This window comes from Echinops telfairi, unplaced genomic scaffold, assembly GCF_000313985.2.
Source record: "Echinops telfairi isolate 266 unplaced genomic scaffold, ASM31398v2 ScPeMD7_11;HRSCAF=52, whole genome shotgun sequence".
NCBI classification, from domain to species: domain Eukaryota; kingdom Metazoa; phylum Chordata; class Mammalia; order Afrosoricida; family Tenrecidae; genus Echinops; species Echinops telfairi.
In genome coordinates, this window is record NW_022103908.1 from 35,568,669 (window position 1) to 35,589,597 (window position 20,929).

The window sequence follows — 20,929 nt, forward strand, 5'->3', positions numbered from 1 at the left end:
ATCCATAATTGGCTGTCAATTTGAGACTTAAGAGTACACCACTGGATCCACAAGACTCCCCATCCACCGGCCTGTGATCTTCCTGCTTTTGGCATTGTTGCATGTGTTTTGTGAGTCTGAAGAGGACTTTATAGACTTTATGAAGTGGACAGATGGGCTAATACGGACTTATGGACTTGATCTGGACTGGGCTGGGATGTTTTCTTAATGTACAATTACTCTTTATATAAAGTTTTCTTTTATACACATAAGCGTCTTCATGAAGCGTCTTTGTTTCGCTAGTATACCTGGACTAACACACAGTGGTGGTAGAAGCATCTCATCTCAGCACTGGCGTGGGTCTCCACATGGCTCCTCCAGCTGTAGGGCTCTGGCACCATCAGCTTAGCTCCATGTGGCTTGTCAACAGGAATGTCTCGCAGGGAGAGTGTGTGTCCCTCTTCCCAGAATCCTCAGGAAAAGGCCATACCCACACAGAGGCCTCATTGGCTATGACCTGATTGACAGGCTAGACCCCACCCCTACCTCCAGTTGACAGTAGATTATGTAACTGCTACAGATGTTAAGGCACTTAACTGTTTGCCAGGAACTCCTCAATAGAGATGACCACTTCATTAATGTGCCACTCTGAGGGCACTTTATACAGTGTTTTCTTAGTTCCATTCACAAAGGTAAGTTTTCTTTTTTAACCAGGTGCTCTAAATACTACTGCCACTAGTTATTGCCTCTCTGGATAGGCCCACAGTGTGGCGGTCAAATTTTTCCTAACAGCCCTATAGAGTTATGTTTCTCAATAGATCTGATTTATGCTTAGTGATTTAAATAAGTTAAACTCACTTTTCACCCTCACCACGGCAAAACATCAAGACAGTCTAGTGTTACTAGTTTGAAAAACTATATTATGTTAGTCTCATTTTTCTCTCATTCCTTTTCGGAACAGTTGGTTATGTGGCTCATTTTTAGAACTATTTTTGCTTATCTGGGACCTCTTAGCTTTTTATATAAGGTTGTCGATTAGATTTTCCATTTATTTAAAGAATGATAGTGGAATCTGAATAAGAATTGTATTATATCTATAGATTACTTTGGGTAGTGTTGACATTTTCACACTGTGGCTTCCTGTGCATGAACATGGCCTATTTTTCCATTTTTGTAGGTCTTCTAGTATCTTACAGTTTTCTTTGTACAGATCTTTTGTTTCTCTAGTTAGATATATTCTTAAGTATTTCACTTTTGGGTGGCAGTTGTAAATGGTGGTGTTTTCCTGATTTCTCTTTCAGCGCTCTCTTTGTTAGCCTGAAGGAATCTGACTGAGTTTTGTATGTTTTGTCTTTTACTCTGCTGGTTTGCCAAATCTTTCATTACTTGTAACAATGTAACAATTTTTTTACTGAGTCTTTGGAATTTTCTGTTTATAGGATCATACCATCTATGAGTCATCTACAAAGAGTTTTTACCTCTTTGCCGGTTTAATTTTCCTTTCTTGCCTTATAGCTCTGGCTAAGACTTTCCTCACTGTATTGACTAGGAGTGGTGATGAGAGTGTCTTGATTCCAGTTTTCAAGGGGAATACTTTCATTTTTCCTTTGTTGAGACTGACGTTGGCGTTTGGTTTTGTACATATGCCCTGAAACACGTTGAAAATGATTTCCCTACTATTCCTTCTTTGTTGAGTACTTCTATCCAGAACGGGTGTTGGATTTTGTCAAATGCCCTTTCTTCATCAGTTGTGCTCATGCTGTTCTTTTTCTGTTTTCATGTGACAAGCTACATTGGTTGTTTTTCTAATGTTGTATCATCTTTACATACTTGGTATGAATCCTACTTGGCCACGATATATTATTTATTTATTTTAAAAAATCATTTTATTGGGGGCTCGTACAATTCTTATCACAATCCACACATATATCCATTGTGTCAAGCACATGTATACATTCTCTGCCCTCATCATTCTCAAAACATTTGCCTTCTACTCTAGCCCCTAATATCAGCTGCCCATTTTGCCCCCCTCCCCACTCCCCCGATATATTATTTTTATGACATTGTTTGATTCTGTCGGCTAGGATTTTGTTGAGAATTTGAACACCTGTGTTCATGAGGGATGTTGTGATCTATAATTTCCTTTTCTGATGATATTTTTACCTGGTTTTGGTATTAGGGTTATGCTCACCTCATAGAAGTAACTCAGTAGTTTTCATTCTCTTCTGTGTTCTGGAATAGTTTTCAGTAGAATTGGTGTCAGTTCTCCACCTATGGGCTAGAATTCACTAGTGAAACCATCTGGGCCTGCTCTTTTTCTTGTTGAGAGTTTTTTTTTATCATCTGAATAATACTTTCTTTTGTTGTTGGTCTGTTCAGATTTTCTACTTGATTCTGTTTTAGTTTAGGTAATAGTACGTTTCTAGAAATCTGTGTATATCTTCTAGAGAGAATCTGGATATTCCAATCAAGGGGTAGGATTTTGCATATTTGGCCAGAGATTTATGTGGCTGATGACTTGGGCTCTTACTCTGATTGGTGTAAAACCATGGGAAGGTTTTGAGCAAACACCTGACATCCAGCTTCATGTTTAAAAGCATTGTTTAACAGTTACGTTGAGAATAAAGCATGGAGGAGGCAAGTAGCAAACAGAACAGTGAATGGCGTACAGAATGCCGATGTCTTCATTGAAAGAAAGTGAGAAGGGTTATCGTGACAGCCCAAAATTGTGAAGCGATTTAGCTTATTTCGATATAGACTTGAATGGCAAATCAAGGGTCAAAGCTAGACGGTGGTCCCTGTTAGTAGAAAAGAAGTAAATATGAACAGCTTTAAGAAGCGTTTGATGAATGACGTCCTGGAGATGGATACAGAATAGATTATTAGGTAAGTTATCAGTGTTGGTGCGTAGCTCTGTTAGCGTTTGAATGGATGTGCTCTCCAGTGAAGTCTTTCTGTTGTTTGGTAGATGATGTCAAGGCAGATCTGACTCATGCTGACCCCACGTGTACATCAGAGCAAACACTTGCCCACTCCTAAGCCATCCTCACAATTGCGCTGATTGAGCCCATCGTTGCAGCCACTGGGCCAGTCCCCATTGAGGAGCTTCCTCTGTTTTGATGCCTTTCCACTTTACTGGTCCTTTTGCAGGGACTGGTCATTCCTCCGTAACATGCCCAACGTATTATTAGCAGAAACAAAGGGTGAGACGTACCACTGATTTGACTCGGAATATCATTTCTGGTGTTTTATCATCTGTTTCATGAAATTGATAGTCATGTATTTCAGAATCTGATGGTTTCAATTTGATTGTTTTCCTTTTGTAGTTTAAAAGAAAGAGATGACTTTCCATCACTGGAGTCTTTGGGTAACCAGCGAATGAACCTCAGTATTGGTGAAGACAGCACTGGTAGCTGGTCCAACTTGAGTTTTGAGGATGAACATCAGGATGAGAGCAGCAGTTTTCATCATCTAAGTGAAAGGTAACTGGCCTTTTCCCATTTAACAGCATTGTTTCGTTGCTCAGACTGCAGAATTGAACCATGTATATTGGGTGCTTCTGGAAAATTCCTAATATGGAAACGTGTCATTGGCTTTAAACTTGGTTTCATGATTCATATATTTCTAATAGTGCAATAATTATTATATAATTAGTTGAGTAGTCCTTCTTTGAATGTGCCAATATGTGATATGAAAAATAGTTCCTATTTTGAATTTATACCTTTTAAGCATTTCCTAGACATTTAATGAATGTTTTTAAGAAAAAACTTTCTTCCTCTCTTTAAAGAGAATATTCTCCGCCCCGCCCCCCCTTCACTCTTCAGTGGGTAACAAAAAGGAACATTGTCTGTCGAAGGCATCAAAGAGGCCCTGTAACTTTTGCTACTATTACGTAATATCTTTAGGGGGTGGTTTCCCAATTGTCCTGCTGTTCAGCCACAAAATGACTTAGAGCTTTTATACCTGAATTATTGAAAACATAGAAATCAAATCCATTAAAAAAAATCCTGTGATATAGTAGGAGTTGCTTGCTTTATATATAATAAAAAAGATTACCAGCAGTTTTTGGACTGTTTATTATGATTAAATGAATGCTCATATTGTTAAGGCATTCCTGAATAACCTGTGAACTCATTTGTCGTAACTGATGATGAGACATGAGAAATACTATTCATAGCCGAGTCCAGGGAGAGGAAAGGGTCATCTGCATATACCCTCTGACTCGGGCTGCAGGAACGAGGACCCCATGAGGACTCTTGGACTTGGCCTCTCAGGAAGACAGTTGGAGGAGGAGTTGAGTTAGTGTAAGGAAGGAAATGGTCTTTTACCATTGGAAGACATCATCCCAGTCCTATGTTTGATGCCAATACTTCTTAAAACCCAGATTGGAAAAGGCAGTATTTGAAAGTGGTAGCTCTAAGTGGTGGACTCTTATCACACATGCTATAGCCCTCGTGCATTACTTTATCTAGAGTAAACACTCAATCTCTTTCATCTTTGAGAAACAGAGGCTTCGAGGACTTGTGTGAGAGTTGTCGTTAAGGAAGTCCTGGTATTTGAGTGGGAGAACTATACCTAGAGGCTCCTCTCCTTGCTACCGTTGAGTTGATGCCAAATTATAGCCACTCTATAGGACAGAGAAGAACTGCCCTTGAGAGTTTCTAAGGCTGGTAAGTTTTTCCAGGAGCGTAAAGCCCATCTTTCTACCATGGAGCCCCTGGTGGGTTCAAATTGCCGTGTTTTGTAGCCTAACACGTCACCCACCACACCACCAGGGCTCCTTCAGATGGGGGCTGGTGACAGTCACTTGCACCACTCTATAGAATGCTACCTGCTTTGATTAACAGGAGGAATTAGCTAGGCTCTGTCCTTGTTTCTTCCTTGTTAGTGTTATTAATGAGTGATGTACTCATTATCTGTGGAAGACTCAAAATGACACTGAAATAAAATCTTGTTAACAAAGCCCAGGGTTTAGAAGGACCGATTTGGGCAGAGGACAACATAATTCTCCTTAACGTGGGTAAATGCTTTTAGGGCTAGCACATTAATTATTTGTATTCAGGAGTGGGGAGCCTTGAATTTTGGCAGAGAAAGGATTGTGGTTTTAATTTGCCACAATCAGACCATAGCATGAGCTAACAACATTATGGGAATTAAGATGCAGGCCTTGTAGCTGATTGTACATTTTCATTCAGGGCTGGTGGGCTGCTTGTGAACTACAATTCCCAGAGCCTCACCTTCCAGAGATCTAGATTCATTAGGGTTGCGTTGAGTCTACCTGTTGGATAAAGCACCTCAGGTGGCTTGAATGCAGGCCATACTTGATACATTGCTGTGCCCATTACATCGTTTGATGACGTCTGCAGTACATGCTGTTCCTTTCTGGTGCAGAGATCAGGACAAGAAATAAGAAGAGGCTTACTGGTGTGGGCACACCTTGCACTTTGGCTGTAAGGAATATGGGAGTATATGGGAGCAATTTAAAAACAGCTTCAAATTGTCCGAAGGCTTTTGAAGAGAAAGTATAATTATTTGATCAGGAAAAGAGCTGATCTTTATATGTGAATTCCTTAAAAGATTTCAGACACGTTGTGAGCTTCTTGGGAATTACCAAGTATATTAGAGAAGAGACGAGTCCGACTTGGAGAGCTTTGGAGCTGATTTTTATGACCGTGCAAGAATCGGCTTCATCCAAGTAAAAGCCACAACAAGAATGTCAGTCCTTGATTACTCTTGGCTTGAAGGTGGAAGGATGCCTGTTCTGGACATGGGAAAGGGGAAAAGGCAGAAAAGAAAATGACAGGAGCAGGAAGGAGACAGCGGTCAAGAGAGAAACAGGATAAGTGTTACGGCAGGAAGTTGCGTGGTTTCACGCTGAGTTAGAGTAGCGTGCTTTGCGTGGCGTGGGGTTGGTGCTGTTGAGAGGGGTCTGACGCATCGTACACAAAAGGTACCACCCTGGGATGATGCTTGGGTAGTCCTGGCTCGGTGCTGCTGTTCTCATGTAGTTACTAATAGTGACTTGTTTTCCAAGCACCCTAGTGAGATCCCCCTAGTTACATATGGCATTGGATAAAGAATTGACTTCAAATCTGTCCGCTTTTGAGGTGTGTAAGGGAATAGGGAGCAGGGTTGTATAAGAGGAGCTTAAATTTTGTCTTTATGTTGTTGTAGTGTATTTTTTTAAGCTTTAAGTATTTTTTTTAAAAAAAAATTTAATTAAAGGAAAGAGTCATTGTTATTAGGATATGGGTAAGGATTTAAATGTTCTGTTTTTCATTTCTTAGTTATTCTAATTAATAACAATAAATAGTGTTTGGGATCATTCATTTTCTCTTACTCCTGGGTCCAGTCATCTGTACCTAACGTATTTTTATATTTTCTCAAGTTTGGTTTCTCTGACAGCGGATGATGTTAACAAAACTCTGGGGTTGTATCAGTGGTTCAATTATAGAGTTATTTTTGTTTGAACATATAATCGACCCTCTGTCTGTGGGTGCTGCATCTGTGGATTCAACCAACTGTGGATTAAAAAGATTTGTGGGGAGGGAGTGGGAAGCAATTAGGTGGTTGAAGCAATCCTGCAAAGGTTCCGAGGGGCAGAAAGTGCTGCTTATGTAACATTTACATTGCATTAGGTGTCAAAAGTCATCTAGAGATGATTTAAAGGATGCCACATAGGAGCTTTGGTGGGTTACTCTCTGGGCTGCGAACCACAAAGTCTACAGTTGGAGACCACCGGCTGCTGTGCGGGAGGAAGAAGGAGGCTTCTACTCCCATCAAAGTTAAGCTCAGAAACCCACAAGCAGGTCTACTCTGCCCGTAGGTCGGAATTAGCCCAATGTCAGTGAGTTTGGTTTGGTTTGGTTTGGTGTGGAGGATGTGCGTAGGCTATATGTAAATAGCTTTACGCATTTTACTAGGGTCTTGGGCAATCCAGGGATTTTTAGTGTTGAGAGGTGGGGAGGATTCTGGACAGCCCTCCTGGTTGCTGAAGGATGTGTATTAAAAAAACACTGCTCAGTTTTAACTTTTAGTGTCTCGTGCACTGATTTTTTTGAGATAGTTTGGTAATGCTAAAGTGGCTAGAAGGGGCCCTGGTGGCACAGTGGGTTCAGCATTTGGTTGCTGGCCGCAAGGTTGGCTGCTCCGGAGAGAGATGTGCCACTGCAGAGCGTTCGCCTGGAGACCCGCAGCGCCAGTTCTGCTCTGCCCGGGGGTCTGTGAGTCAGAACTGACTCGATAGCGGTGGGTTTTTAAAGAGTGAAAATAGATTTGTAAATTGTTGAAAATTTTTGTTTTGGATGGGGCAATTTTGTCAATATTTATCTACATATGTAAAGTGCTTTATACATTATTTCCCTTTTTAGAACCCCACATTTGATTTTTATAATGCCTGGTCTTATGCATCCCTCATATTAGAAATACAGCTGCTTGTCACTGCAAACTAATGTGCTTACTAATGATTTTAATGGTCAGGATTTTTAAAAGTTGCACGTTAGAGGTTTAAGTCTGAACATTTTACATTTAATTTTGTTTCAGAATATAGTTGCTTTTTTAAAAATGGCTTTGCAGTAGTTTTAGACTGTTCTTGCTTTTGTAGACTGTGTTATCGATATTGCTCTTGCTTTTTACCTTTTTCTTTTCATCAGGGAGTATAAAGCTGCGTGGGCAGACAAGTGTAATTCTTGACCAGACCTTTCTTACTGTAGCTGTATTCTAAGGAGCACACACGTTACGGCCACGGTTGCATGATCACTGTCTGGAGAAAGGTGGCTGGCAGAGTACTTAAAGTCAGCAGACCCGGGGCTAGAAAAGGCCACGGGGGCCTGGACCTCGGCGACTTCCGCCCACCTGCCACCAGGCCCGTCACTCATTCGTACCATCTCAAGACCTGTGAGAATGTTGCCTATTAAAAATTCCTTTTAAACTGTCCTCAAACTGAAACACCCGAGTGTGCCACACACATCTCAGTGTGAAAGCTCTTACATTATGCGTTTATTTTCTGCCCTAAAAGGCCCATGTGTTGTATTACTCTGTCAAAGAACGTGAAGTTTAGAATAGTTTGTGTGGCTTTTTGAGGACCGGGAAACGCCTGAATCCGTGAACATCCCACGTCACGTTTAGAGTAGCCCTCCTGGTCCCTCTCTGCCTCCGCCCCCTGGTGGCAGCTCCAGAACATCTGCAGTGGTCACGGACCGCAGCTGCTCGCAGGACGACGAAGGGCGGTTCATCCTCTCGCGTCATCTCTGGTTCAGCTCTGTTCTCTTCTTCCCCTGGCAGTAATGGGAACAGCAGTAGCTGGAGCAGTCTTGGTTTAGAAGGAGATTTGTATGAGGACAATTTATCCTTTCCAACATCAGACAGGTTGGTCCAGACCAGACACTTAAAAACTGATGAGTCTTTCACCACTAATGCATGAGTCATTTAAAAAACATGTGGGTTACAGTGCAACATGTATCAACCTGATTTTCTCCTATGTTTTGACATGATTCTGCTTGATCAATTTACATCTAACGGAAAAATCCAACCACGCTGAGTTGGCTGACATCTAATTGCAAAATGGGTTACTTGTATGCATGTGCTTGCTGCGTCTCATTCTACCAATCATTCATTTACAAAGAGCTTGCTTCCTACAGAATTTCTGTTTTGGTTTTTGTTTCTGTATGTAGTTTTATTTAATATATTTAAAAAGTGTAGGGACAGTGTACTCTGTTGAAGCATTTGTATAAATGACATAATGAGAAACATTAAGAAGTGCCTAATTACTCATGGCATTCATTCTATGGTACTCAAATGCTGTGTTCTCCAAAACCAAATTGGTAGAAAATTTTGGCTTTGAATTTCACTTGATGAAGTCATTTGGTACTTTATGCCATGGAGAAGCTATGGTGAGCAGTGGTTAGCATTTGGCTGCTACCTGGGAGGTCAGTGGTTCAAACCACCAGCTACTTACTCCCAGGGAGAAAGATGTGGCAGCCAAGTGGGGCATTCCACTCTGCCTTGCAGTGTGGCTCAGAGTCAGAATCGACTTGATGGCAGTGGGTTTTGGCTTTTCATTTTCATCGAAAGGTAGGACTTCTTGATTTTATCGATAGATAAGTTATTTTGGGCATCATTTGCAATTCATATTTTAACATGAAATGGTGTGAGAAGCAAAGCTTCCTTTTGCATCACCATTCTCTCCTTTCTGAATGTCATACTTCATATAGCAACGTTCCTTACCGCGTTTTAAGACCATCACTAATTAAAGCTTTTTCCTTTTTTTTAACTGCTTCTGCTATCTTATTGAAAAAGTGATGAACCCGATGATAAAGATGAAGAGCATGGGGCCGATGTAGAAGGTAATCGACATTTTGTACTTTCCTAGGTGTTCCCTGGTTTGTCGCATGTCGGTCAGTAATGTTTGTGTTGTGCGATTTCATCACACCAGTGAGCCCTGTGGGAGTTGTGTGAAACCGCAGCAGTCTGAGTGCTCTTGATCTGCCTTTCCCTCTTCGACTCCAGGTTTCTTGTTGAGCACCTCGCTGGGTTGCTAAGCTAATGGAAGTACTCAGTGGTGTAAACACTGAAATATTTGGGGAGGATTATTCAGTCATTTGAGAGGGAACGTCTAGAAGCATGTTATTCAAAGTACAAATTCCAAACCTGTGCTCCGATTGTGCAGAGTATTGTTTGCTGCCAGTGTTTCAGCTCTCCACTCACGATGCCCATAGACTCCGTCAGAGACGTGCTGCCTGTCATCCCTGTGCCGCCCAGGGCTGCTTGTGGGCCAGACTTGTGACCCATTGAATTTCCATTGGCTCAGTTTCTGAAGCATTTCACCAGCCCTTTCTTTCTGGTCTGTCTTATCCCCATACAGGCCTCCTTTTATGTAATGATTTATTATAAATCCATGGCATATTATTGGAATAGTTACTTTCTTCCTTCCAAACCTATAATTTCTGAAATGAGCTGTTAATGCCAAAGTTGCATGAATCAGTAAATAAAACCCAAAAGATATTTCTAAGTCATCTCATCCCTTCCTCAACCCCAGGCCTTTATTACTCACACCCCCACTCACCCCATCACACAGACCCCTGAACGTTTTCCAGTCTTCCCATAATGAACACAGTTCCAGACACAACACGGGTTCCAGAGTTTTGAGTCATGGTTTGTAATCTTAATTCAGATGTATTAGCGTGTCCGAATGAATCTGGACATTTTTCATGTTGAAATTGAATTCCATTAATATTTAGATGACAGAATCATTCCCTCTCCCTAAATCTTCCTTTTCCTTAATTTTGAAAATACCATTAGAGGCACATAAGAAAATATTCATCCTGCTTTAAGATCATTGTTTCTGAGCCCAGTGATGTTTCTATCTTGCCACTGTTTCCTTGGAGGTGGGAAAACTGAGACATGGCCGCCCTGAGTGTGTTAAGGTACACTTCATGACCCCCGACCTTTGAGCTGGCTTCCTCGCCAGGGGCATGGCCTGTTTAGCACAGTCATGTAATGTGACTCCAGGAGACAATTGTTGAGCTAGAATGCTCAGCTTTAAGATTATTATTTTAAAAATTCTGATATCTCTTGTTAAGTAGACACGCGGATTCCTGTAAGGTTTCTTAGAAATATTTTCGTCTCATTAGATAGTTAAAAATAGGGCTATTATTTTAGAATTATTGATAGGCGATGTGTAATGTTTCTTTTTGCTCACTGAAGAAGTGATCTTTATCTCGAAAAACTTTCTACTGTTCCGAAATATAACCTATGAACAAAGATTTTATGCGGTATTAATGTATGTGAAAGTCCCCCCCCTCCTTAATGAACTTTTTATTATTTAGTAACATCACTGAAAGACGTTTAGGAGGAAAGAAGTTAATTTAAATATGAAATTCATTTTAAAAAAACCCCAAACTTTTCCTTCTGACACTAGCCAACGATTCAGGATATCTCTTGTGATCCGTGGAAATGAATATGGTCAGTTAATATGTTGTTGTTATTGTTCAGTGCACCGAGTCATAGTGACTGTGCACCAAAGAACAGGACATTGGCCTGGTCCTCCGCCATCCTCGCAGTTGGGATGCTTGAGCCCAATGTGGCAACCACTGTTTCTGTCCATCTGGTTGAGGGTCATCTGTAGATTTGCCGTCATTCAGTGTGTTAGGGTTCTCTAGAGAGACGAAATCAGATTTCTAATAATTATATATATATATATATATATTTATATTTATATAGATAGATACATTTAACACAAGAAATAAACAGTTAAATTATAAAGCAGTACAAATGGCTCAGTACAATTCAAATGTGTTAGAGAGTTGTGAGACACTGGCAGTCCTTCAAGTCTTGAGGGCCGACAGGCTATCCCGCCACAGGCAGCAAACAGCAAGGTAGAGCACCAACCGTCAGCCAGGTCACCAACTGCCAGCCAGGTCACCAACAGTCAGTCCCCAGCTCAAGAGATGTAAATTCCAATTGGGTGGCGAAACAGGTCTTAAAGGAACCTCAAATTACAGTGACACAGTCTACAGGTTAGGTGTCCCACAGGTAGTGTAGCTTGCAAATTGAGGCACAGAACAAGCAAAGCAGCCGCACACTGGTCCGATGATCAAAGAGCGAGAGACAAGAAAGGCGAGGCTCGCCGAGCCATTTATCTCTCCGCCTTTCAGTTAATCCCACATGAGTTTATTGGCCAGGCTGGCACAATAAACTAACTACCTCATTCAGCTTTTGCTATTATGCTTAAGCTATATAACACTTTATGTTTGGTAAAGAGAAAAAAGTGTAAATTAGGTGCTAGATTGATTAGTTAGAAAATCCCAACTGGTGGAAATTCCAAGACAACAAATCTCGACTTCTTTCTTTGCAAGTGTGTGTGAGCACAGGCAGTTACAACATATCAGTTCAGTCCTTTATTGTCTGCCAACTCGTCTTCAAGGTTCCTGTCAGACCTGGCAGCTAGGATCCCTGAACTGAGTGCACATCCATAGTGGCTGGAGCGAAGCCTTGGTTCCAAAGCCAAACCTACTGCCCAGAGCAACCCTGTATAGGGTTTCTGAGACTACAGATCTTTACGGGAACAGATAGCCTCATCTTTCTCCCAAGGAGCAGCTGGTGGGTTTGAACTAGCAGCCTTGCAGTTGGCAGTCCAACACTTACTTGACAGCTCCAGCAAGGCTCCTTCCATGTTATAAAACTGCAGGATTTATAAAATGTCCTGGAGATCTTACCGTACCTAGTGTATCAGATGCATTTTACAACTGGAAGGAAATGAGGGGTAGAGAGCAAGGGCATGAAGTTCATTTTAAGATGATCATGAAGGCCACATTTTCTTGAAAAATTAGGGGCCAACACGTGCTGAAAATGATGAGTACCAACCTACAACAGTAGCTCTGTAGTTAACCCATAAATTGTAAAATAATACCAAAGAACAAAGCAAAACAAAAGGCCATCCCCCCACAGTATTTCCATTAATGGGACAAGTTTCCAAGCTGCCCCCAGCAGGCCCGAGTGGGCATCCCTTAGAGTGCGCGAGGGCCCGTGTCTGGCAGGCAGCTCTGCTTACTGGAAGCCAGGTTGCTAAACACATGCCGCACCCAGAGCACAAAGCACCCACTGCCGGTGAGTGCATTCTGGGCCACAGTGACCCCATGGGGCAGAGTAGAACGTCTCTTTGAGTTTTCCTGGCTGCGTCTTTGGGGAGCAGACTGCTCCCATTTCTCTCCTTGGAGTGGCTGCTGGGTTTGACCTGACAACATTTCAGACAGCAGTGGAGTGCTTTCGCCAGTGCTACCAGGGCTCCTAAATTCATGCTATCGACCCACAGATGATGCATTTTGTAGTCAAAGGAGATCCAGCCCCCACTGTGTTGAAACATAGTTTTCATAAGGAGGAAACAAGCTTGCGTGGAGCATCTCTGCTCCGATGTCTGGGACCTAAGTGGCTGTTGTATATGGCCTTTTCCTTTGTTTGCGTTTTGCCTGAAGAATGACCTGATCAAGAGCTGGGAGCCAGACTGCCGGTGCTCATCCTGGTTCAGCCACTTCCTTGCTGGGAGCCCTTGATTTCCCTTGTCCTCAGTGTCCTCATCTTCAAGCAGGAGTGATGGAAGTTCCCAGGTGCATGCTGACTCAGAGCAACCCTGTAGGACAGAGTAGAACTGTCCTTGTGAGTTTCTGAGACTGTAACTCTTTACGGGAGTAGAAAACCCTGTCTTTATCCTGAGGAGTGACTGGTGGTTTTGAACTGCTGGCCTTGTGGTTGGCAGCTCAATGGGTAACCCTTAATGCCACCAGGGTTCCCGTGCGGATTAAAGAAGGAGCTTAGCAGAGTGGCTAGATGGAACATGTGCTCTGTCCGTGTTTGCTGCTGTTCAGTGCCGTGGAGTCAGCACAACAGAACGAAACCCTGCCTGGGCCTGCACCGTCCTCACAGTCAGTCTTTTGTCTGAGCTCACTGTTGCTGCCCTTGTGCCCATCCATCCTCTTTTTCACCCACCCCTCTACTTGCCAAGTGTGACATACTGATACTTCCTCCTGATAAGAGGTCCAAAGTACTTGATCTGAAGCCTGGCCACCCTTGTTTCTAAGGAGCATCCTGACTACTTTTTTGAGGACGTGTTGGTTCTTTTGGCATTTCGTGGTATAATCAGTCTTCTTTGCCAATGCCATAATCCATGTGCATTCATTCTTTTGCAGTCTTCCTTATTCACTACCCAGCTTTTGGAGGCGATTGGAAATACCCTGGCTTGGTCAGGTGCACCCCAGTCCTCAAGGGGACAGCTTGTCTTTTTAACACTTTAAAAGAGGTCCTTTTCAAATAGTCCAGGATGCTTGCTTAAAGCCCGTATTTTAATCTGAGGTCTTTATTTTTGTGTTGTATTCATATTTGTATTATGAAGATGGTTTTATTTGCTCTCATATCTAGATCGTAATCTGACATGCATTAGAACATTCATAGTTCTGGAGTTCAGTGTATCAGATGAGTGTGCTGCATTTGTGCTTTTGGTAAATATGCCAAGGTATTTCATCGTTTTCATGCTATTTTGCAGAAATGGTTTAGTTGCCGTTGTGTGTTTTAGAAAATACTGCTTCCCCACCCCAGTGTTTATTGGAAACTTAATAAACGAAAAACATTTATAAATACTTAGAAACCAGAGGATCATGTTGAATCCACCAGTTTTGTGTCACCGTACTGTTTACATTGTAACAGTAGGTTTGGGGCACGATGGAAAGGCTCTGCGGATTACCAACGTTGACATGGAGCTGTGTCCCATCGACCCCCAGCTGAGGCTGATTCTGCAGTGGCTCGTTGCTTCTGAGGCTGAAGTTGAAGAACTGTACGTCCACGACTCAGTCAAGAAGGAGTTCATACTGGTGAGTGTCGATCGTGGGACGGACGAGAGGGCGCGTTTCCCAGGTGCCATGCTCTCTGCCATGCGCATTCTAGGAAGTCGCCTGTTGTTGTAGCGGAGAAGTTCAGTTCTTAGACCGTCGCGACCAGTATTTGGGCTCAGATCTCTGCTCTGCCAGCCTCTGAGCGGTGTAACTTTGGGTAGGTTAGCCATACGCCTCCATTTTCCTTCTTGCACGGTAGAGACGAGGCTAGAAGATCCCTTGCAGGGGTTTGTGAGGCTTGAAGTACTTTAAGAATACCGAGTGACGCCTACCAAGTTCTCAAAAGTTAGGTGTTCTTAATAAGCATTTTAAGTGCTTATTATGTGGAAGATGGAGTTATATTTAACTGATTCAGAATTGAGGCTAGTAATTAGCACGTCTCTTTTTCTGCTAATCCAGTTTCATTGTATGAGAAGCTGGCACAATCAAAAGCCAGGAAAAGTTTAAACATCTGACAGCATTTAGATCTGATGCCCTGACAGGTTGCTTTTCTTGAACAAATGAGAGGTGCCAAACACATCATCAGTCATGGTCTTCCTTCCTTCATTGTCTTGGCCTGTGCGTGCCAGAATTTTCCTTACTGTAACCTTGATTTGCTTACTCTGCATTTCTGGTTTTGAATTTAACTTTTGGGATTTTCTAGTTAAAAAACAAAGGTGCCCTCAAGTCAGTGTAGCTTCGTAGTGTAGAAGCCCACCTCAGGAGAAGTGCCCCTCGGGGCTCTCTGGCTGGGTTTGCAGAAGAGCCTCTCTTCCCAGCCTTCCTTGGATGAACTTGAGCCTCTGCCTTCTCGGTCATCAGGCAAGGGTGTTCATGGGGCTCCTTTTCCGGGGAGGGGGCTCAGATGGAGTACGTAGGACAGGAAGAGGTGCTTTGTAAGTGAATGGCCGAGGTCAGGGGAGAAGACAGGAAGGGCAAGTGCCAGCCCTCCCTGAGAGCCAACTGCAGGGGTCAGACTGCTTCCACCCGTCGCCCTTCTTTACCCTCCTCTGACGCTCACCCTGCCTCGTACGGCACTGCACCGTGCTGGGTCCATAATCTGTCGATAGCACTAGCCCCACTGAACTCAGACGGACCTCCGTGCTTATGGAAGTTCGCAGGGTACCATGGCCAGGACCGGAGAATATTGAGGGTATGTCTGTGGGCCGTCCCAGCAGCACTGGTCCTCAGCCCCGCAGTCACACGTGGCCCCTTGGCCTCCGCCTCCGTGGTCCAGGAAGCCGGCCGATGCTCTGCGTCACGGTCCGAGGTCTCCACACCTTCAGACAGAACCCTCGCTCCCCTTTCCTGATGGCCCTGGGGCTCCCTCCATGCTTCTGAGATGCCCCTACGAGTGTCTCACGCCCTATTTGTGTGCGAGTTCAACTGGCCTGGAGAGAGGAGCCATTCCGAGTAATGTCACTGCTCCACAGTTAGAGACATTTCACTGATTTTTAGTAATAGGAACAACGTGCGTGAAGGCACGTTCTGATTGGTGAAGCAGAGTTAAGGGAAACCTGTGTTTCCCCCCCGCACCGCACGTTTGGAGCATAGCTTTGGCTCACCTTAGAAAGCCTTGTTTCTGTTGAGGTTAGAGTATATTTTGCAGACCCTCCCCACCGCCCCCCACCCCCACCCCCAGACACACACGTTGTGTTGCAGAATGAAAATTCTCACCCTTTTATTAAACTTGATGTAGTCCTTAAATTCTTCATGCTCTGACCTGAGAGTGTGGCAGATGCCATTAGTCCGGACACGGATTTCCTGTAGAAAGGCATTCCCCCGCCCCTGCCCCCCAGGCTTCTTGGCTAGGTGCAGTTTGTGGGGCTGTGTCTCGGGCAGTGTCATTGCCATTCTGTGGAGCAGAAGGAGTTACAGAGCCCAGAAAGGAAGGCTGTTTAATTTGGGGGCAGGGGTGGTGGTTTGCCATTTCATTGGGAACCGCAGACGTCTTCGCATCATCTGACGGTTACAAGCAGAGGAAAGCCTTGTCTTCAGATGGCTTGTGATGAGCGTTTGGCACCCTTTCCTTCTCTAGCTTTCGGAACGACTGCAAGACAGCGGCTGGAAGGTGGGCGACGTCCTGCAGGCCGTGCTGAGATACTACGAAGGGCTGGAGAAGGCCGCCCCTGAGCAGCAACGCAAGCCTCTGTTCGACTGGCTCGTGGAGACGGCAGAGCAAGCAGTCCCCAGTCGGGCTGATGATTTGTTTGGGGAGAGAAAGACGCCACGGGTCAGACTTGCATAGGGAATGCTAATCCACTTTGAGCGGAAAGTAGATAGAGCTTTCTAAACGGCTTGTGTCCCACAGTGTAAATAGTTCATACTTTTGTAATCTCCGTTCCAATGCTACCTTCATTTATTCTTCAATCCACGTGAATTGTGTTCAGACCCTAGCGGCGTGTCTGTAAAGGGAGGTCTCAACATGGGGGTTTCAGGACCTTGTCCCCTAGCGTTCTCTCCACATCCAAATCGTGCTGCTAGATATGGCACCCCCGGTGTCCTAGGATGGGGTACGGGACGAGAGTTGCAACTTGGCTCGTTACTACGAGTGGAGCAACAGGTATGCTCCTTTGCAAGCAAATTATCTCCCAAGAATAACTAATTTGACACCAAATAATAAAGCCAAAGCTAACTTCATTCATCTGGAAGAATTTGGGGGTCCTGTTTTAAAACCCGCTTTGATTCCATGGCTCAGCTATTGGTGTCCTTGTCAGTTCCCACACCATTTCCTTCCAGAAAGTTCCTTAGTGTTTTAGGTTTCTACAGACACTGTAAAGTGCTGTCTCCGCAGCCTGTCATCAGGTGACATTATTTACTGATGCTGCCGTTCATCGGGGTGACCGAGTTTGTGTGTGTGTAAAGAAACACCCTGGTGTCCTTGTGTTTTCCCATTTGGGTCGGAAAGCCACTGTTCAGATGGAAAAGGCGCTTCGATAAGGCAATCTGCAAGGAGGGCGCAGTAAGCACTTTGACTTCTCTCTCACTGTTTTGGGCCCCCTCGCTCCAAATGAACATTCAAATGGCGAGGCTTGTTGAATTGGAAACTTAATAAGAAGGTGAATTTGGGGAGGTCTAGCAACAGTCACAGTTTTTATTGTTGGATTTTTCTTTAAGTCCTCTTCCCCCTACGTTCCCCACTCCCCTTTCCAGCAAGGTTTTTCCTAGAAAAATGTGGTGGTTTTGTTTTTTTTAAGTAGGGAGATGTCTTTTGCCATGATCTTTCTGGACTTTACGTTTTCTACAGCTTTGCTTTAGAAACTGCTAGTTGACACGGTTAGAGGAGCAAGATTGCAGCCTGGTCCTGTCCGGGCGTGATCGTGGAGCGTGTGGGTCTTCCCTGGGGAATTTTGTGATCTGTGGTAAATCACTTTGCGTAGGGACTTGGATTTTGCTTCCTTAAACTTCCTTTTTTCCTGAGCACCGACTGTTGTAGAGGCTGCACACAGCATGGGAGTTGAGAGGCAGGGAACAAGGGACACGTCCATAACTTTGAATGAGTAAATACATTAGAGGAATGTGTTTTATACTGAAATAGGTATTTGCTTTTTAAGAAGAATGCCAAGAGTTATCAAAATATTTTCGGAGGGCACACTCCAAGCCTTGGCTTTTTAAACGTAGAAGCATAGAAAGAGAGCAAGGTTTCAACATAAGCGTTTGCTGCAGTTCCCTCACGCGGTTGAAGAGAGGATGCAGGAGATGCACATACAGAATGGTTCCGTCTTCAGCTTCTCGGCGCGTGATGGGTAGCCGTCCTGGGCTGGGTCTTCGACGGCTGGCCATGGGAATGCTTGCTTGTGCTAAACTATAACGTGCGCTAGTGGATTCTGAACTGTAGATTGCATTTTTAAAGTAAATATATGAACTCACCTTGTGTTTAAAAACCTGGTCACATGTATGTTTGATCAACCGCAAAACTGAGTTAGGAATTTCTTTTAAGCTAACGTGACAATGTATTAGTACTTGAAGATGCTTCTGTTGCTTTCTGTTCGGGCAAACGTCATTCTGAGGGGAGGTTCCCCATACCCTTGTTTCCTTTCTCTTCTCGGGAGCTGCGTGGTGTTGGGGTCCCTGTGTCACCCCTGCACTTTGACCGAAGGGTGGGTCAGGGGTAGCAGGCCCAACAGTCACACCAAGGAGCGGAGCCCCACTCACTTCTGGGTCCGTTCAGTGCAAGGGCCCCGAGAAAATACCGAGTGTTGACAGACGTGAAAAGACGCTGCGGTAAGCTTGCTACTCTGCAGAAGACGTGTGTTTGGAGCCGCATCTTTTCATTGAGTAGTGTTCTGAGTAGTGTTCAGGTGTGCGATTTTCCAAAGACGTTCTCGGCGGCCTGGCTTGCTCAGTCTCCAGAACCTCTCTCTGCGTCAGGAGCCGTCCTCGCTGCCGGTTCAGCTCAGGCTGCTGCCTGCCGTGGTTTCGGTGGAGGATTGCCGGCGGCGTTCAGCTGACTGCTCCGCGGACCCATCCACAAGCCACCTTAGCTCTGTCGAAAGGCAGCAAGGGGACACCCGGCAGGGCTTTTGTTTTCTTAGAACATTTTTTTTTAGTCTGAAACGTGGCGATATTTCATGTGCTCCAATTCGCTAAGTCAAGTTTAAATTACATTTGTATTTTGGACGTAGGCTGATTTTGAGAATATCCCCTGATGTATAAAAACGCATGCTTCATTTTTAACTCAGCGAAGAAAATGACAATATCTGTTCACCCTTTGCTGTGATTTAATGGAAGTTCTAACAGCTTTCAGATACTTGTTCAGTCAATACTAGAGGGCTTCACCAAGTTTGTGGAAAATATGGAATGGAAAGATACTGGAGTTTTCCTCATACTGTCTGAAGCCTCCTCATAGGTGTGGTAACTTCTTTCTACTTTGAAACATATTCCTTTGACCCTTCCAGAAATTTGATGTCAGCCAGTTTAATTCACAATACTCTCGACTGCCCTCAGCAAGGCTCGTAGGTTGCTGGTAGGAAAGTGTAGCCGCCTCCTGAGTGCACCCCGTGCAAGTGCGCGCTCGGGCCTGTGGCCAAGTCAGTGCCCCACTGCCCGGCTGCCTCATCAGTGAGGCCGGACGCCAGTGTCTGCTTGGATACGTGCTTATTCGAGAAGCTTCTCCTCCGGCAGGCAGACTGCCACGTGTCCTCGGCACATCACTTTACATTGTACGGTTTTGAATTTTGACATGTTGAAAACTTCCACGCAACATTTCTCCCCCTCCCCCCTTTGCTCTTTTAAGTAATGTTTCCATACTCAGGGTGTAGGGAAAACCACTCTCCGTGTGAAACCCTGCCTTCCTGTCGGCGCCACGCAGGAGAGTTAGCTGAGCTCAGCCTGAGCACTCTGCTGAAGGGAAGTGCGTTCTTGCCCCTCGTTTTCTGCACAATGCCCTCCAAGCCTTTACCCATCCACTGTACCCCTGCTCGGAAGGGGCGGGTACAGGACTAGTCACTCGTGTCACTTTATTTATTTATTGTTCCTTACCATCCATGTACATTCCTTTTGTATGGGAGAGTCGTAGCTGTAGGTGGTTATTATTGGGTTTGGGTTGTACTGTTTGAAGACTATTTAATATCAGGCTTTGCTATTGCTGGATTTGCTACCTTTGGTTACTTGTGCAGTGTTAACAGTAATCCAGACTCTTGTTTAATATACCTGATATGTGTCAAAAGCAGCTTTGAGTAATTGTAGCTGTTTATTTGACTCTGCTGAGTTAATTACATTAAGATCTTGTACTCTGTAGCAGTAACCTTTGTTTTCCTTCCCTATTCGGTAATTTAATGTATTCATTTACCAAACTAGGAACTTCAGGATGCACTAAAAACATTTTTAAAATTGTGTTTTAGCTGTGACTTAAAGGACTTATGTAATAATTTGCAATTAATTGTTCTTTTATCTATTATCTTTTATCTTGTTTAAGCCTGTGATCTTTCCTCCCCAACTAAAAATCCTCCAATAAATGTAAGAGATGCCTGGCCTTGGATTATGTTCTCTGATGTCTCTTTAACCACTGTCCTGCACTGATTGATCAGTGGCATACGGGGCCCTGGATCAGAAGACACTTCCAAGGATCTAAACGTTCACATCATGTCTTCCAAGAACAAGACCTGGCCCTCCCTCTAGACTGGTGTTTCCCAGGGCCAATGTCGCCCCCTGGTGGGTGCAGGAACAGGCTGACGCCTAGATTATGGGCTATAGCACAAACATTTTTAATTGTCAGAGTGGCGCTGAGTTAATTCCCCCCACCTGAAAAGGGGGTATTCGGCACAGTAAGTCCGGAGCCGGTGCCTGGGTGCTGACCTAAGGGACTTGAAAAGCTGACTGTCCAGTCCGTTTTGAGTTTCCGGCAGAGTCAAATGATTATGATAGCTTTGAATATTAACTTGGCTACGAAACTCTGTGGCAGAGACGTAGCACTCCTTCCTTAGTACCTAGAGGACCGCTGCTCGTGACCCTCTTGGGAAAGCATTGGGCTGTTCAGACCCACCAGGCGCTCCTTGGGAGAAGGATGAGGCAGGCAGATGCAGAGTTTCCAGGTAGGTCTGTTAGCAACCGGGATGGACCTGATGGCAGGGAGTGTGGCCACTGCCAAC

At 44.2% G+C, this 20,929-nt stretch overlaps 1 protein-coding gene across 5 annotated transcripts in view; it reads left to right on the forward strand.

Annotated features, from left to right (window-relative positions):
- AKAP11 (A-kinase anchoring protein 11) overlaps nt 1-20,319 on the forward strand; it is a 62,445-nt gene extending 42,126 nt beyond the window's left edge. For 2 of the 5 annotated variants that reach the window (XM_045287197.1, XM_045287196.1), the window contains exons 8-12: nt 3,306-3,461; nt 8,263-8,346; nt 9,277-9,323; nt 14,176-14,339; nt 16,378-20,319. In XM_045287197.1, coding sequence (XP_045143132.1) covers nt 3,306-3,461; nt 8,263-8,346; nt 9,277-9,323; nt 14,176-14,339; nt 16,378-16,587 — 661 coding nt within the window. In that variant the 3' untranslated portion in view covers nt 16,588-20,319. The remainder of the gene's footprint in view (nt 1-3,305; nt 3,462-8,262; nt 8,347-9,276; nt 9,324-14,175; nt 14,340-16,377) is intronic. The other 3 variants (XM_045287198.1, XM_045287199.1, XM_045287200.1) reach the window with 3 other exon arrangements.
- The last annotated feature ends 610 nt before the right edge of the window (nt 20,320-20,929 follow it).